We start from the raw sequence: 18,881 nt of genomic DNA, 5'->3' as shown, positions 1-18,881 counted from the left end.
AGCCGCGGCGGCGGTGTCTCGAGCAATGGGAGTGGGGAGGTGAGGTGACCCACGGAGAAAGAGCGGGGGGAAGATGCCGCGGAGTCCCGTGATGCCCTTCCGCAGCTGTTTTTGCGCGGGCTTCGCAACCCCCGAGTACGGCGGCGTGTCACTTCAGCCCTGTCGCCCCAGCTGCTCTTCTCCCCTCCAGGAGGGCTGCGGGGGGGGGGGAGGGGAAGAAGAGAAAAGAGCGGGCTGCTGTAGCCACGCCCCATTTCTGCCCCATGCTTACACACACACAAAAACACACACGCACCCATGCTTTGCGGCTGGACCTGAGACGAAGGAAGATTCCCTCGGCGCTCCCCGTCCTTCTTTCTTTATAATACGGCTCTAGAGTGAGCCTGGTTACGATGTTGCATGTCTGGCACGTTTTCTTGGCAGTGGTAATGATGAGGGTGGCCACTGCTTTTCTCCGATGTGTCTTCCTCGTGGCCCCGGATTTCCTGGTGGTCCCCCATCCAAATGCAAGCTAGCCCCAAATTTATTAAGCTTTCAAGGTCAGCTAGGTGCAATTAGCGCCTTGTTTGTGTTCATACCTGTTGTACGAACTTGTTCCAAGTTGCATTTATGTTGTCACTTATTCTAGAAACCATGGCCTATTCAAAGCAAAGCTTAATAAAATGCAAACCCAGTCTTGGAATTGCAGCATCAATGGTATTTAAAATGGCAGGCAACAGAAGCATGAAGGTCTCTAAATAATCTTCAAGTATCTACCAACATGACTGGGTTGTTAGCAAGGAGAATTCTTCCTGTTAAAGGCTTCCTTAAATCTGAACTACATGGATGTTCATTTTTAAAAATTAATGCTAATGCACATTGTCAACGCCCAGGAATGATTTTCATACATTAATCTGGCATGGCATACAGTGCAGTTACCAAATCCCAGGAAAAATAGTTGTTCTCTTTATTTTTATTGAAAATATCCCAAAATTTATAAAATTATAGTATATGTCAAAATACTCAACTTTGTCAGACTCTTGGTTTCAAAGATATGTTGAAAAGATAGATGACAAAGTTTGCACAATTTGCTGATATATTTTGCAAGCCAGAGTAATGAATGAACAATATCTCTGGCAGCTAATTAATAGACTGTGGTTTCAGTACTCTTCGACTGATTACAATGTAGCTCTAAACCATTCTGCAAACTACACATAGTTCTGCTTTCAACAATTGTTATACAGAATATTAGGATTTTAGCCAAGTTCTGGAGTCTTCTAGTTACCTGACTTTTCTTAAGAAAAAATGTATCTTAATCCTCAAAATAATAAGAGTTATGTGCTTTTTTTTCTCTTGCAGATGCCCCGTCACTGCTCTGCTACTGGCTGTTGCACTCGTGATACACCTGAAACACGTAATCGAGGCATTTCTTTCCATCGGTGAGAAATGATTTTATTCTTTGCCCTCCCAGACTCCTATTCCCTTATTAAGCTGAAACCTGGTAGGATTAGTCTGGTTAAAAATTGCAGCATCCTATTATATCTCATCATCATAAAATGAAGCTTTGTAGGATCAGTGATTTTAAAGAATTGAATTTGAATTTATTGAATTTATATACCGCCCTTTCCCTTAGGACTCAGGGCGGTTTACAGGGTATATAAAACATCGATACAAAAATTAGGAACAATTAAAAAAGATTAAATTAAATCCCTGAAAAAATATAAAACCCCAATTAAAACTCAGCCTGGGCCGGAAAGCTCGAAGAGCCAGGTCTTCAGGTCTCGGCGAAATGATCGAAGGTCAGGGGCAGTCCTAAGCTCCATGGCCGCTGGTTCCAAAGGGCAGGTGCCCCCACAGAGAAGGCCCTCCCCTGGGTGTTATCCGCCAGCATTCTTTTACCGGCGGCACCCTGAGAAGGCCTTCCCTGTGGGAGCGCACAGGACGAAGGGAACTTGATGCCGACAGCAGGTGTTCCCTCAGATATCCTGGACCCAAGCCATTTAGGGCTTTATAGGTCATCACCAGCACCTTGAATCTCACCCGGAGGGCAACCGGAAGCCAATGCAGCTCGCGGAGCAGAGGTGTTACATGGGAGTAACGGGAAACCCCCATCACAACTCGCGCGGCTTCATTTTGCACCAGCTGAAGCCTCCGAGTGGTCCTCAAGGGCAGCCCCATGTAGAGAGCGTTGCAATAGTCTAAACGGGAGGTCACGAGCGCATGAGTGACTGTGCGTAGGGCATCTCGGTCCAGATAGGGTCGCAACTGGCACACCAGGCGAACCTGGGCAAAAGCCCCCCTGGTCACGGCTCCTATATGGTCTTCAAAACTGAGCCGTGAATCCAGGAGGACACCCAAGTTGCGAGCCCTATTAACGGGGGGTAACACCTCACCCCCCCATTGTTAGAGATGGAATAGTCTGGTTAACCCGAGATGCCGGTATGCACAGCCACTCAGTCTTGGCAGGATTGAGACCCAGACCGCCTCCAGGCAGCGGGACATCACAGCGAGGGCATCACTGGGTTGGTTCGGGGTGGAGAAAAAAAGTTGGGTATCATCAGCGTACTGATGATACCCCACCCCAAAACCACGAATGTAAGAACATACACTGTGCCCTGCTGGGTCAGACCCCAGGCCCACTTAATCCAGTAGTCTGTTCTCACAGTGGCCCACCAACTATACAAGAAACCCAATAGTCTCCCATTAGATGATCTTCAGAGGCAGCCACATTGCCATCAGAACTATTTTACTAGAGCTTGGGGGAAAATGTGCATAATATTGCATATGACCTCTGGTCTCCAATGAGTTAATCACTTAATATCTCTTCTCACAGATTGCCAAAGGACAATCCACGCCGAACTGCATGGTTGGAGAATTGTCAGCGAAAGGACATGAGTGGGCAGGGTCTCTGGGACCCTGCCTCTAAATATGTTTACTTTTGCTCCAAACACTTTGAGAAGAATTGCTTTGAGCTAGTGGGCACCAGGTAGGTAATTAAAATAGTGAAAAACATTAAAAAGCATGCAGAATTAAAGTAGACAGTTTGCAGTAGGATAGTAATGTACATCAATATAGACAATATCCTTCCAGGATATCGGTTCCATCTGACTTATTTTTAAAATACTATGAATGTGGGAAACAACTCACAAGCCTTTTTTAAAAAAAATTAAAGGCTGGAGCACATAGCCCAGTGCTTTCTCTAGAAATGCTTTCCTACTTTACTGCCCAGAGATAAGATAAGGGGAAATGCACTGACTATTAATCTCATCAACTCTGACAAATTTGTGAAAACAGACACAGCGTGATATGACCATTCCAAAGGGGTCCACACACCCAAAGGATTACCTTGAGATACATTTTAAAGCTGAAAAGTTAACAGTCTCATTCAAGTCAAGATCAACCGCTGGTGATTTTTGTAGGCATGTAATTTTCTTGGCGGTGGTTTGAAAGTGATTTACCATTGTCCTTTCTAGGATATGTTTTGATCTTTCCCACCTACTCTACAGTCGTGCTATTCCATAATTCCCTATCCTAAGGGAAGGCTTATGCTCTCTTGCTCACACATTCACAGCCCTGGTCAACAGCTACACTTAAGTCACTTTCAACTGAACATTGAAGCACAACTGGTTCTTTGAAATAAGAGAGACCAAGTGAATTTGGAGTAACAGCAAAGCTTATTTTTATCCTGTCTATTATTTTTACAAATAATTCAAGGTAGCAAATATACCTATATCTTCCTCCTCCTATTTTCCTCACAACAGCCCTTTGAGAAGGGTTGGGCTGAAAGAATGACTGATCTAAATCACCAAAAAACAGGACTAAAACTCACTTCTTTCTTTCTTGCACACACTCACATTTTTATTCACTTACCTGATCTGCCAGGCACTAGGTAGAGGGGCAGAAGTTGCCAAGTCTGCTTCCAAAGATGACTCAAAGAGATGGTGGGCTTCAGGCCCTAAAAGTCCTTGCTTTATTGATTAACAAAACTGGCAGCAATTCTTGCTTTGTTGGTTTTCAAATCTGACAGCTTTTGATAGGATTTGAGGAGAAGCTTCCCATGTTCTCAGGCCCAAGTTCTTTTGTTTTTGTTTAGGTGACATGTTTTTCTTTATTTCTTTAAAGATTTGGCTCTTTCTTTTCTATCTCCCAAAGGAATATTTTAAACAAGATCCCTGGCTTTTTGTCCACCTTGCTTTCATGCCAACTTTAGGTATGGCATGGTACTAGTTTCACGTTGTTGTTGTTGTTAGCTGCGAAGTCGTGTCCGATCCATCGCAACCCTATAGACAATGTTCCTCCAGGCCTTCCTGTCCTCTACCATCTTCTGGAGTCCATCTAAGCTCACGCCTACTGCTTCAGTGACTCCATCCAGCCACCTCATTCTCTGTCGTCCCCTTCTTCTCTTGCCCTCAATCTTTCCCAGCATTAGGCTCTTCTCCAGTGAGTCCTTCCTTCTCATCAGGTGGCCAAAGTATTTGAGTTTCAGCTTCAGGATCTGGCCTTCTAAAGAGCAGTCAGGGTTGATCTCCTCTAGGACTGACCGGTTTGATCGCCTTGCAGTCCAAGGGACTCGCAGGAGTCTTCTCCAGCACCATAGTTCAAAGGCCTCAATTCTTTGACGCTCAGCCTTTCTTATGGTCCAGCTTTCACTGCCATACATTGCAACTGGGAAGACCATAGCCTTGACTATACACACTTTTGTTGACAGTTTCACATTAGTACTAACCAGACTTAACCCTGCTGAGTTTCCAGACCCAGGAAAGGTGAGCCATGTGTTTCTACCTGCTAAGATAGCAGAGAGTAAGACTAAGGAAGGGAAGTCAAAGTGACCTGAAAGGTACTTAAGAAAATCACCAGTGTTGAAGGACCAGGAACCAGTTGGTTAATTAAAGATGACCAGATTTCAGTTTAATATATTTTTCCAGAGATGAAAAGATTAAAATACCAATCTGAGTTGTATTCTAAAAATTTAGAATGTGTTTTCCATATTCTAAACTTGATTCCAGTCGGAAATCAAGGGGATTTTTCTTTCCTAGAATGTCAGATCCTTAGGGTGACCAACTACAGACTTATGTATAACACTAACACTGAATTCTTCTCTTACCCTCCCCCCAAAAAAAAGTCCATTTGAAAAAAGTGTGAGTGAAATCTTGCACTAAAAAGATCTTGGATAGTTATACTAGATGGTATTGCCAAAATAGATCATAGACTTAACTTGATAGACGTTATTTCAGTACACGTTTTCTGAGATATAGACAGCAAACAGAATTATCTCTATAGGAAAGGGCTAAATATATGTTGCCAAAGTTAATTACTTTGGTTTATTTAATACATCTGTGTATAAACTGGACAAATAATACTCAAAATAGAATGTAACTAGCTAATTCCGAAGCCCTCAGAAGATCTGCCTTCTCCTCCAGCAATCCACAGTCCAGATACTGGGCTTTCTGCAACCAGTAACAACTTTGCATGTGTGGGGGTTGTTTCCTTTGTAGTGGCTATCATCGTCTCAAGGAAGGGGCTGTTCCTACGATATTTGAGCCTCATGCAAAGCCACGCCGGAAATCTAAACTAAACAGTTCCAAACCTGCAAAATATCCACTGAAGCAGAGGTGAGTAGTGGTCTTCTGGCCTCGTGTCCTGTGTAACTGTGTGCATATTTATTTAGAAGTAAGTCACGGCTATCAGTGATGCTTATTTTTTGATAAAGAGTAAAAAGCATAAAAGGCATAATATATTCAGCCATTAATACATTAACATATTTTGTGTATAACAGAATGGAATTGTGAAATCTGAGATTGGAACCAGAGAGGAAAATATTAATTAAGAATATTAAAAATGGGGAAAACATCAGTCCTGGAATATAATTTAGTGGCTTAATTGAATCATTTGGGGTTTTTTTCTCACATGTATCCATATCTTTTTATGTTGCAAGGGATACTCGGGGCTGCCTAGAAAATTCCTTGTTTTCCATGCCCAAGCCTCACTCCATATTGGCTCCTTTAGCCTATAGGGAGAATATGTCTCATATGGGCATCCGGTTACTCTGTGTCATAGCTTATGCAGCTGCTATTTCTCACCTAACCTCGATTCTATTCACAGCTGTGGACTCTGCTCTGCAGAGGAGACAACTCCATTGTGTATGGACGTCTCTTGCTTCCCCATGCAAGAGCTGTCAAGTCCTGGGGCTGCTCCCACTACTGGTGGGCCTCGAAGCCAGCCCAATCTTCCAGGGTCGGAACCAGAAAATTTGGCTACTTTGTCAGACATACCCCTGGAACAATTACCAGCTGCCACTGGCCAAGAAGAGGCTTCTCAATCTCCAGCTCTCCCAGAATCTGTAGGGGATCCATCTCAAGCCGTTTCTCTCTCCCTCTACATGCTGCGACTCCCACCCCCAGCTGGTGCCTACATCCAGAATGAGCACAGCTACCAGGTGGGTAGTGCCTTGCTCTGGAAGAGGCGGGCTGAGGCAGCACTTGATGCTCTAGGAAAAGCACAGCGGCAGCTGCAAGCTTGCCGGCGTCGTGAGCAGAGACTCCGTCTGCGCATCTGCGAGTTGCAGCGTGAACGGCGGCCACACAGTGCTGATGCCCATCGGCGGTTTAAAGAACACCTGCAAGTCTTTGAATTGCAGCTACTGAATGACGTCAAATAACTTGCATCTGCCCACATTTATCTTGCTTTGTGTGGTCCTGTTACAAACTTGGGCTGTGGTATTTCCCATCTCCAAGATACGTTGTAGCAAAACTTGGGGCTCTACAAACTTGCAACCTGCTTCATGCAACCCTGTTTCCCCTTCACCCTTTTTGTTTATATATGTAAAGAATTTTTTCTATTGTATAAGTGGATGTCCCAGCTGAGCTGAAAGATACCTGATTGCTTGAGGACAGATTTAGGAAAGAGAGTTATTTTGAGAATTTCATTGTGGTGCTGCCCTAGAGGGTAATAATATTTCTTTAAAAAAAAAGCTGCTTGACATATTGAATTCAGAGCTTGTTGTGGTTGCCCAGTTGAACAAAAACCTTTTGGATGCTTATAATTTTCTTTAAATTATGAGACTGTATGATATGGAAATCTGAAGTATACTGTCACAAAACAACTTCCCACCAAAAATCAACAAAATAAATTATTTCCATCTATCATATTGCCAGACAAATATGGCAATGATTTAAATATGAATTACATAAAGAGAAAATTTCACTCTTTATTTTTGGTCCCTGAGGAATAATTTTGTACAAGACTTTTAGCTGTTTTAGTATGTAAACTGCTAGGCCACAAATTTAGACATACAGTTGCAAGAAAAAGTATGTGAACCCTTTGGGATTATGTGGTTTTTTTGCATGAATTGGCCATAAAATGCGCTCTAAATGTCATGTAAGTCACAACAATAGAAAAACACAGTCTGCTTAAAATAATACTACACAAACATTAGCTGTTGTCATGTTTTAATTGAAGATAAGATGGAAACATTCACAGTGCAGGGTGGAAAAAGTATGTGAACCTTTGGACTTAATAACTGGTTGACCCTCCTTTGGCAGCAATAACCTCAACCAAACGTTTCCTGTGGTTGCAGATCAGACCTGCACAACGATCTGGAGTAATTTTGGACCACTCCTCTGCACAAAACTGTTTCAGTGTAGCAATATTCTTGGGATGACTGGTGTGAATCGCTCTCTTAAGGTCATGCCACAGCATTTCAATCAGGTTGAGGTCAGGACTCTGACTGGGCCACTCCAGAAGGCGTATTCTGTTCTGTTGAAGCCATTGTTTTGTTGAATTACTTGTATGCTTTGGGTCATTGTCCTGTTGCATCACCCATCCTCTGCGGAGCTTCAGTTGGTGGACAGATGGTCGTACGTTTTCCTGCAAAATGTCCTGATAAACTCTGGAATTCATTTTCCCATCAATGACAACAATCCGTCCAGGCCCTGAGGCAGCAAAGCAGCCCCAAACCATGATGCTCCCTCCGCCATGTTTCACAGTGGGGATGAGGTTTTGATGTTGGTGTGCTGTGCCTTTTTTTCTCCACACATAGTGTTGTGTGTTTTTCCCAAACAACTCAATTTTGGTTTCATCTGTCCACAGTATATTGTGCCAGTAGTGCTGTGGAACATCCAGGTGCTCTTTTGCAAACTTCAAACAGGACAATGACCCAAAGCATACAAGTAATTCAACAAAACAATGGCTTCAACAACAGAATACGCCTTCTGGAGTGGCCCAGTCAGAGTCCTGACCTCAACCCGATTGAAATGCTGTGGCATGACCTTAAGAGAGCGATTCACACCAGACATTCCAAGAATATTGCTGCACTGAAACAGTTTTGTGCAGAGGAGTGGTCCAAAATTACTCCAGATCGTTGTGCAGGTCTGATCTGCAACTACAGGAAACGTTTGGTTGAGGTTATTGCTGCCAAAGGAGGGTCAACCAGTTATTAAGTCCAAAGGTTCACATACTTTTTCCACCCTGCACTGTGAATGTTTCCATCTTATCTTCAATTAAAACATGACAACAGCTAATGTTTGTGTAGTATTATTTTAAGCAGACTGTGTTTTTCTATTGTTGTGACTTACATGACGTTTAGAGCACATTTTATGGCCAATTCATGCAAAAAACCACATAATCCCAAAGGGTTCACATACTTTTTCTTGCAACTGTAGCTTGAAGCAAAGCTAATTGTTGGAGCTGAGAGAAGCCCAGTCTAAATGTGAAATTTCAGGAGAATGCTTTAATACTGAAATAATGAAGACAAATTTTTGGTTCACAAATTATGTCAACCCTGTATGTTTTGAGTAAGAACTTTTCTAGATGTGCTCCTCACATAATACTTTTCAAAATATTTTATTTACTATGCCAGATGTTTTGGATTCTCATTCTGTTTTGTAATTAGAAAACTACTTGCATGCAAGAATCTCTTGCTGGATCAAGGGAGTGATCTTCAGTTTTAAGTAAAATCATTTTTAATATAATTTTATTAGGAATTTTGATTACAATAGTAATAAGTAAAATCATTTCTGTGGCTTAACATACTGAGATCAGCCAAAGTTCTGCAGTCTCAAGAGAGCCATCAATATTCAGTCAAACCTATAAGGCATATTTCTGAATGTGGCCTCATAAATAAATTTTCTTTTTTATTAGTTTTTATTTTTTAAAAGCAACAGCTAAACCATTTTTCTTATGAAGAGAAGGGTAAATTGAACATGTAGAATTCTACTAAGTTGTATGCTTATAATATTCTTGCAGAAGAATGCATAGAAAAAACGGGGGGGGACTTATAATTTGTAGATTTCAATGTACTAATATTTAATACAATAAAACAAACTGAACACCAGAATATCTTAATTTTAGCTAATAAGCACCAATTTTCCTTTGTGGAAATTTTATTTTGCATAAAGATCCTCAAATGAGTGGTAGCATTAGACATTATTTCCAATTACGGGAACCCAAACAGAATTTTTGGCATGATCTCTTCCCCCAATTTTGAAGCTACCTAATTTTTTTAAAGACCTGTGCAAAAAGAAGTTTGTAGCCCCCTAGATAATTGAATTACTACAAATTATTACAAATGACAAGGGACACTTACAGTATAGCTATATGTAGAAAATCATAAATTAACTTGCGTATCACTGCTATAGAAAATGACCTAATCATCCAGAGGAAATGCTGTGCTTGACGAACACCAGAACAATGAAGCAAAGACAAGATCTTATAATACATAACAGCAATAGCTAAGCACATTGATTTGTGCTTCTTAGATTGTAAGCCGTCCTGAGTCTTCGGAGAAGGGCGAGATATAAATGGGATTAAAAAAAAATAGCACTTAGACTTATATACCGCTTCACAGTGCTTTCCAGCCCTTCAAGCAGTTTAGAGAGAGCGTGTTTCCCCCAACAGTCTGGGTCCTCATTTTACCAACCTCGGAAGGATGGAAGGCTGAGCCAACCTTGAGCCAGTAAGACTCAAATTGGAGTGAGCAGTGAGTTAGCTTGTAGTACTGCTTTCTAACCACTGTGCCACCACGGCTCTATATAAGTCTCAAGATTCAAGAAAAAAGCTAAGTTAAATACATACCACATCTTAATCTAGTCAGTCCCATGAAAGAAGGCACTTGGATTTGCAGTTGCTCACACAGGATAAAGATTATTTTCGGGAGTGGATTTCTTAAAGGCCAGCTTTATATATGTGGTGGCTTCATGTATCTGTCCTAAGCAGCTAGACTACTGGCTCAGTTCATATGCTAAGTCTGCTCATGAGTTTGTTTCATTTATACATCATTTTAGAAGAGCACAAAATATAAGTACCAACACACAATAATTACAAAATCTGTAACAAACATAAAAACCAGAAAACATTTGGAAAAATAGACGTATGGTTGATATAAGTCTGCTTGGGAGCTAAAACAATTTCTGAGATCAGTAAGACATTGCTGCTAAGAATTAACAGATATGGGATAATGATAGAATTCTATTCTTAATATAGAAGAATTGCTTTTATATTTGATAAGGTTATTTAGGAAGCATGATCTTGGCCTATTGCACTGTTCTAGTGCAATATTTTGCATCCTTAGCAACTTTCAGATATGAAGACTTTAGTTTCTAGAACTCCTCAGCCACCATGCTGGGAGCTGAAATACACCCAGCTTAAATTGCCACGGTTGAGAAACAGTTTTCTAGTGCCTGATAATATACTTGAGCAAGTCTACATATGCCAGAATGTGGCTCAGTGGTTAAGATGCTGGGCTTGTGTGGCTGGAACATTGATGGTCCAGGTTTGAGACCTGAGTGCCACATGATGGGGTGAGCTCCCATGCTCACCTAGCTCCTGCCAACTTAGCAGTTTGAAAGCATGCAAATGGAGTAGATAAATGGGTATCACTTCAGGTAACAGTGCCCGTGACATGACCACAGAAATTTCAGAAAGCTCTGGCTCAATGGTCTTGAAACGGAGGTGAGGACCGCCCCCCCCATAATTGGCAATGCCTTACGGAATAAAATCCACAGGGAGTCATTTACCTTGTTTTATATATATGCCAGAATTCCATCCTGTATTTTTACATGGCTTGTTTGAATGATGCATATGTTGTCTCAATCATAAGATACTAGATAGTTCACAAAGCAAAAAGAAGAATCGTAAAGCAACCTACCTCTTAATAAAAAATAATAATATAAAATAATTGCTTACTTCACTCAGTAGGACTGATTTCTTTAAGCCAAGATTAATATACAACAAAATCACAATGATTCCCCATTGTAAAGATTGCTAGACCTTTATGCCACAAACAAAAATACAGGTAATTTTTAAAGTGGTAACAATAATTTTGTGTTTTATACTGTGGTATTAGTTTGGACTTAAGTTTTTGTAGAGCTGAATTCACGCTTTTTACTACACCCATTAAAATATTGTGATACTAAACAAATCTCTAAGGTCAGATAGCAGCAGAGAACAAATTCCTATGACTATCTGACAAAAACAGTTTTTTGGATCAATTGATCACCCTAAGGAAAGTTCAGATTAAAAACTGATGTGGATGATAATCTATCTGTAATATTCATACAGTTCTGTTGTAGGCTTTGATATTATTCTGTGAAAAAACATTTTGCCTGCACTGTTGGATGCATTATCCCTGTCTATCATATTGTTCCTTTTATGAAGTAAAATAGAGGGTAAATTACTAAGAGCCTTTCTATTTGCTCTGCTGTTAAGTACTTAAAACTGGATCAATCAAAGACCACAGCTTTTGGGACAGTCCATGCAGATTTTCCATTGTACATCAAGATAATCCTCAGTTTATAGCCACATGTGGGACTTGAACTTACATTTTTAAGCAGAGTAATCACTAAGTGGGTTACACCTGATTTTATTACCTTTTTAAAGGTAAAGGTTCCCCCGCACATGCGTGCTAGTCGTTTCCAACTCTAGGGGCCGGTGCTCATCTACGTTTCAAAGCCGAAGAGCCAGCGCTTGTCTGAGGACGTCTCCGTGGTCATGTGGCCGGCATGACTAGATGCCAAAGGCGCACGGAACACTGTTACCTTCCCACCGTAGTGGTCCCTATTATTCTACTTGCATTTTTACGTGCTTTCGAACTGCTAGGTTGGCAGAAGCTGGGACGAGTAACAGGTGCTCACTCTGCTACGCGGCACTCGGGATTCGACCCGCCAAACTGCCGACCTTCCGATCGACAAGCTCAGCATCCTAGCTACAGAGATGTGAATCCAATTTCACCCTTGATTTTGCTTGTCAGAAACTTTGGGAAAGTTACAAATGGCAGTCATGTGATCTGGGATGCTACAACAGTCATAAAAATATGCCTGTTTTCAAGTACCTAAATTTTAGTTGTGTGACTACAGAGATGCTGTGACAGTTGTGTGAAAATCATAAGTTGTTTTTTTCATCATGACATAACTTTGAGCATTAAATGAACAGTCATAAGTTGGAAACATTATTTCTAGTGGCGCTGCACAGTTCTGTCTGTTTTTATGATGTATAAATTATAGATAATGTAACATTTTGGCTGTCATTTATATTTCTGCATATTTTTGCCTGCTTTGTCCCCTTTTGCCAGTTACTGTTTCTTGATGTTTGTTGACAGTTAATAAACATCAAGCTATATTACTGCTAACTGAATTTTAGGGGTGTGTGTGTGATCTGATAAGGATATAGAGATTAATTTGTGATGGTGCAAACTGTACCAAACTGTAAGCTGTAAATTACCCATAGTAATCTTCCAATATGCATAACACACTTAAATGCATAATTTATTAAATGCATAATTACCAAATGGGCACAGTTCACACATTTGAAGACACAAAATTAAGGTTTCTGCAAGTATGGCTACTAGATATTGGCCATTATGTACAGTGATAGGTGACAAAACATATTTCATGATGTCAGAATACAAGGTAAATGCAAATTGGGTATATACATCATGAGCTAGATGGGTAATCCTGAATTTGCATCATGGCACTGCTGTTTACATGACTTCAATTTTCCACTAACTGGATGCCAATGAAGTGACTTAGTTTCATGTTTTATGGGAACACTGATAATACAGCATGTTTGATTAAAATTACTTTTAAAAATGTCAATTGAGAACATTTCAAAGGAACAATGTTGGGTGAGGAGGGGGTGGGAGGAACAAAGACTTTTTTTAAAAAAATGCCAGTATGATGAAAAAAATGATACGGAGTGAAAAACAGACCACAAGAGGGTAGCAGAGCACAAGATATGGGATCCTGGATTGCCAACGTAATAGGGAGGCCGAACAAGACCAGGTTCTGTCAGCAAAGCAAGAGGACTCAAAGATTAACTTATTTGGAAGTACATTTCTGGAACTTTTAAAGGAAAAACTTTTTTATACCTCTGGTCTGTTGTTTTTTTCTTAACTGGCCCCAGTACCATCGAGAACCAGTTTGGTAGCATTCTCCGGAATTCGCTTAACCTGAAAGCCAACTATAGATCAACTCTCCGACAAGCTAGGATCCCTTTCCCAAGAAAACGGGAAAGATGTCGACGAAATCGTGCTCGGTTTAAAGATTTATTTTACACAGGCACTTGGAAAGGCTGACTTCCAAGAAGTTTTTCAAACTCTTGCTGTATCTTGAGCCTATCTTCTGGACAATTGAAAATTCCCACAGCTTGGCGTCTTCTGCAAATTTGATGAGTTTCCCTTCTATCCCCTCGTCTAAATCATTGATGAAGGTGTTGAAAAGTACTCGGGCCTAAGATATCCTTTTCCGCAGCCTTTCCAATCGTCCGGTTGCAGAAGACGGACAGACACCCACACCGACAGCTCGCTCTCTATTTTCACTTTCCCTCTCCGCGGCGCGCTGGGCAGGCAGAAGCAACGGCGCCTGAACCGAGTAGGTCTCGCCTCTTTTTGCTGTGAATTCTCCAGGCCGGCGGCAGGCGGTGGACAGCGGTAAGCGAGGGAACGAAAGGAGGCGACAAAGCTGCCTTCCTCTCCCTTCTTGGACCCACTGCGGTTTCCCCGGCCTTATAGGTATCTTGACTGCAGCAGACCCGCTAGGCAAGAGCGATGCTGTGCTGCCATCCTCCAAGCCCGACGCCGTGGCTTACAAGAAAGCGCTGCCCCCTTATTCAATGGAACTCAACAGGCAATGCCTACCTGCCCTCCCCATCCCCCGCCTTCCCACCCTGAGCAGAGAAGACACCTCACGAAAGGCACGGGGGTGGGGGGAGGGGGGAGAAAGCGAAAGTTTCAGTCGCAGCGTTTCGGGTTTCAAAGACACTTCTGAGTTGGCGTCGTGGCCATAGTTAGCTAGTGTGCAGCAGGCGGAAAAAGAGGGAGGAGGAATGGCTAAGAGAAAAAGCAGCGTAGGGTGTCCGTTTCTTTTAACTTTTCCTCTGCTACGATGAAGGCTGATGGACGTGGTTTCTCAGGGGTTCTAGTGCCCCTGTTTCCCACAGTATAGCTATATTGACAATATCTCCTCAGAAGGATTTTCTGATGTTCTCCCCAACTAGTCTAGACGTTTTCCATTGACTTAGTTCCAATAACTTTATGGCTCCTTCAGGTTGGACCTCAGTATGAAAAATGGTCCCCAAAGAAGTTATGTAAATCTGCTCTACATTCTAAAAGGCCTCAAACAATGAAGGTTTGGCATCCTCTCACAGGAAAAGCTATTTTCCTATGGAGTACAAATAAAAGCTCACGTTTCATCTTTTTTCCATTGTGCGAATAACATATTGTGTTATTCTTCAGCTTAAAGGTTCCCGCCCCTTTCTGTTATATTGAGAAGCACTGAATTACAAGAGAAAATGGTCTTTCTAGCTAAGAAAGAGAAGGAGATTTTCTGCTGTTGCTTTTTCTTTGGTCAGAAGATGGTTTTCTTCTTGGCCACCTGTTCTTCCTGGGAAGCAACATCTTCATGACCATCTTCTACCCTGGCTAAGGAGGGTGTCTTGTCAGTTTCCTTTTGCAGCATCCATTGGAGCTGTATATTCTTTATCATTTGAAAATGACACTTGTGGTTTTCTGAACACTTGGAGTCATCTTAATAAACGAGTGAACAACTTTGACCACACAAACTTTTATCCCTTCCTTTAATCTGATTTATATAGAGTTTTTCTACTGCACGCCTTTACATTTTCTTTCTTCCAGGTACATCTGACCGAGACCCACAATGTCACACACTCCCCGCTGTAAACTAGTTGACTATTTTGAAGAGCTGAGTGAAGAGGAATTCGAGAAATTTAAGATGCACCTCGAGGACTACCCAGTGGAGAAGGGCTACAAGGCCATCCGTCGCTCCAAGACTGAGAAAGCTACCCACATTGAAATAGCCCGATACATGATTGAGGCGTATGATGATGCCAAAGCCCTGAAGGTGACTGTCAGCATTCTGGACAGAATAAACAAAAAGGATCTGGCTGCAAGAATCCGAAATGAGATGCTGGAATGTAGGTAGAAAAAGCCCAGCTGTGTACTGGTAACTCAAGGGTGATTCTAATTCCTTTGTTGACTTCTGTTCCTCTTTATACTTTAGCTTTCTAATGATATTTCAAAATGAGTGATTTGTGGGCCTCCATTAATCTTTGCTATAGAGTCAGATTTGTCCCCTACTTTAAAACTAACAAGGTCACTGGCTTTCTAATGACAATCTATTTTAGAGTCCTTTTCTAGGAGGTTGAAAGTATAGGAGAGTAGGTAAATGAATAGGGAGAAAGATGTACAATTAGGACTCATCATTTCTATATAGGAATAAAGAGCTCCATATTTTCAGACAACCCAGACATCAATGAAGGCCTGGGAGAGAAAAAAATTCTTAGGAAAAAGAAGAAATTGCAGAAATGAAAGATTAGGGAAAATGAGCACATTTGGGAGAAATGCAAATAATTGAGAAAAAACATTTTGTGACAATTATGTTCCCCCTTTTTTTCTAAGCAAATTATCATGTGTTTTTTTTAAAAAAAAACTCTTATATCCCAGTAAATTGGATATGCATTAGACCAGGGGTCTTCAAACTTGGCCCTTTTATGGCTTGTGGACTTCAACTCCCAGAATTCCTCAGCCAGGCACGCTGGCTGAAGGAATTCTGGGAGTTGAAGTCCACAAGTCATAAAAGGGCCAAGTTTGAAGACCCCTGCATTAGACTCTTGTTTATAGTTCTTCCCTCTATGCTCTTAATGGCTCCATTTCTACTGAAAACAGCTGCCTGATGTTGAACAACAGAAGTGTCCAAGTAGCAGTTTTCTTTGTAAAAATGGACAGGCTGGTGAACCTTGCCAGTTCCGACTTCCTATGCAGTGATAGTGTAGTTCTGCTGTGGGCAAATTGCTCAGCAGTGCAGCCCAACATGCTGTCCTTCTATTGTGTTGACTGGAAATGGCGCGAACTGTGATCCAAAATATCTGAAGGACAACCAGTAGGGGAAAAAATGGGTCATCCCATATTAGTTGTTGCTGCGAAACAACCTGATCTTAATTAAATCAATTTAAAGTTGTGGCTCCTGTGAAGGGTATTTTTCCCATCCCAGTGATTATGACCAAAGGAAAAAATGGGGACAGCCAATTAGCTCATTCATTTATTCATTTTGTTTTTCTATTTTAATAAGAACTGACTTATTTCCAACAGATTTTCTTCAGTCTCCAGAATCAGATGAGACGTTTTCTGGATCTCAAAATAAAGGTTAGTTGTCCACAGATGCATTAAGTCAGGGGTGTTAAACTGCCGGCCCGTGGTCCGGACGCGCCAATCAGAAGCCGCGCCCACCCCATTGCTGGCAATGGTGAAAAGTCTCTGATACATTGCGTGACGTCATGTGACATCGCGAGTTTGACATGTCTGCATTAAGTGCTTTCCAAACACAAGACTTGAATCAAGAAGAAAAAAGACTGATTACCAGCCTTTGGATGACTTGCTGCAGAATCAGATCTCAAGGTGTCAAAACAAAAAGCATTTTGTTCCAACTTTTTTCTAAATGAAGTGGCTAGGGAAAAAGGGAGAAAGTGGAAACAAGGAATGCACTCCTGTCAGAAAGAGCTCCAGACTTTGGCAGCACACAGATGAGCCTTGATGCACTAATGAATGTCATAGCTCCTATAATATACTCCTGAATGATTCCCCCTAGTGCCAAATTAAGTTTTAAAACAACAGATAAGTGAAATCTGTCAAATCCCCAAATATCACAACCATCCAGTATTTTTGCATAACATTTCATGAGATTTCCAGTATTTTTTTTATCTTGCTTTGGTTTGGTGAGTACATCACCACAAAGAATTGTTTAATGGCAGCTTTTTCCTAAAAAAGACTGCTGATCCGTGGACAAAAGTATTTATTTTAAAGATTTTTTTTTCATGCCATGTTTTTATGTCTTCAGGTTCTTGATAACCCTGTCATCTTTCTCCTTAAAAAAAAGGAATCATTTTCTGTAATCCAATATTTTAGAAAATATCCCCAAGCCTACAGAATTTGCTATAATTATATCATACAACTTTAGTGGCTGCATCTATACAGTTTTATTGGTAGCATTATGGAACAGTCCAGTTGCTTTTTTCCAACTTAGTGTACATCCCTGGCACTTCCAGTTGGGTCCCCTGTCCAAGTGATAGTAAAAAAAAATATTGCTTAGAGCTTATTAAATCCTTCAACAATTTTCACAATGTTGTCTTTAATCTGAATTAATACTGCCTTTTCACTAAATCTGTAAGTCATCAATTGAGTCACTATCACTCCAACCTTTTCTCTTTCTCTTCACTTCTCTTTAGTGGAGGTGACGCTGGATCCCATGACAGCTTTTCCTACCCTTATCCTTTCAGAGGACCTGAAAAGTGTATACTTGGGTGAACAAGCCCAGGACGTTCCTGACAATCCTGAACGCTTTAATTATTTCCCTTGTGTTCTGGGAACAGAAGGCATTAATTCTGGGACTTCAGAGTGGGTGGTTGAAGTGGGCAGGGCCAAACAATGGGCCATTGGTGCTGTGCATGAATCCATAGAAAGAAAAGGATATTTAAATATAACGGCTAATGAAGGGTTTTGGGTTTTGCAGCTGATGCATGGAGAATATGAGATCTCCACCACACCTAAAACCATTCTTCCACTGTGGAAAACAGTTCAACGGATCCTTGTTTGCTTAGAATTCAGCTTAGGCAAGTTATCTTTTTATGATGTGGACTCTATGGAGATTATCTTTACTTTCAACTATCCATTTTTTGAGAAAATGTTCCCCTTCTTCCTGACTTGGGACAAAAAAAATCCATTAAAAATCAGTACAGATTATTCCATCAGATAATCTGAGGAAGAACAAGAAGAAACAGTGTTGTGAAATGACCCAATCTGAACCATTTTCTGTTCAGACCTTGAAGTGATTGCCATTGGATTCAGGGAATCTTATTTTTGATTAAATACAATAGAATAGTATTGTTAATTTCTGATTTCTGGTCCTTTTATTCCCTTCATGGGAATCTTCAGTCTATGTGTGAAAAAAGTATGAGAAATAAAGCTTATAAAACATTTATCCATTATGTAAAAGAATTCCATAAACAATAATATATGTTCACTCTGATTTTTTTTAAAAAGACTTTAAAAAGTAAGGAATGGGATCAAACAATCCTGGCCTGCAGACAAGATATGGGTGGGTTTTTTTCTTTTTTTGTTTTTTTGCATAGGAAGGCAGCAGTTTTACACTTTACAAAGCATGGTAGCTTATTTATTTCTGCAATCAGGTTACTAGAGAGACTGGCTCATGTTGTAAAAAAATTGGCTTAGCCTGGCACAGAATCCAATCAGAGCCAGACACAAGAGACAAACTTTTGCAAAACATTTATTGAAGCACTTTAGCAAAAGAGTCCCAGTCCAATTTGGGAGCTGAGGTCCTGAAAAACAGCATAACACAATCTTTTTTACAGCTTATTTCCAGAAATAGGGGAGTAACATT

General features: G+C 40.9%; 2 protein-coding genes across 3 annotated transcripts; both read left to right on the top strand.

The window, feature by feature from the left end:
- On the top strand, positions 1-12,592 carry THAP7 (THAP domain containing 7). Its single transcript, XM_081344780.1, has 5 exons — positions 1-39; positions 1,339-1,418; positions 2,813-2,965; positions 5,475-5,591; positions 6,082-12,592. The coding sequence occupies exons 2-5, from the start codon at positions 1,339-1,341 to the stop codon at positions 6,635-6,637; spliced, it is 906 nt and encodes a 301-aa protein (XP_081200906.1). The 5' UTR covers positions 1-39; the 3' UTR covers positions 6,638-12,592.
- A 659-nt stretch (positions 12,593-13,251) lies between these two features.
- On the top strand, positions 13,252-18,585 carry LOC308676909 (E3 ubiquitin-protein ligase TRIM7-like). Of its 2 annotated transcripts, none has more exons than XM_081342972.1 (4): positions 13,252-13,981; positions 15,104-15,402; positions 16,577-16,630; positions 17,710-18,585. In XM_081342972.1, exons 2-4 carry the CDS (start codon positions 15,126-15,128, stop codon positions 18,234-18,236), a joined length of 858 nt encoding a protein of 285 aa, XP_081199098.1. In that variant the 5' UTR covers positions 13,252-13,981; positions 15,104-15,125; the 3' UTR covers positions 18,237-18,585. The 2 variants fall into 2 exon arrangements, with proteins under 2 accessions (XP_081199098.1, XP_081199097.1); XM_081342971.1 differs by having other exon boundaries at positions 13,254-13,900.
- The last annotated feature ends 296 nt before the right edge of the window (positions 18,586-18,881 follow it).

The sequence above is a fragment of the Vipera berus genome, assembly GCF_964194415.1.
Source record: "Vipera berus genome assembly, chromosome: Z".
In the NCBI taxonomy this organism is placed as follows: Eukaryota; Metazoa; Chordata; class Lepidosauria; order Squamata; family Viperidae; genus Vipera; species Vipera berus.
The sequence above is the reverse complement of the archived record's forward strand: the minus strand, read 5'-3'. Positions and strand labels throughout refer to the sequence as shown.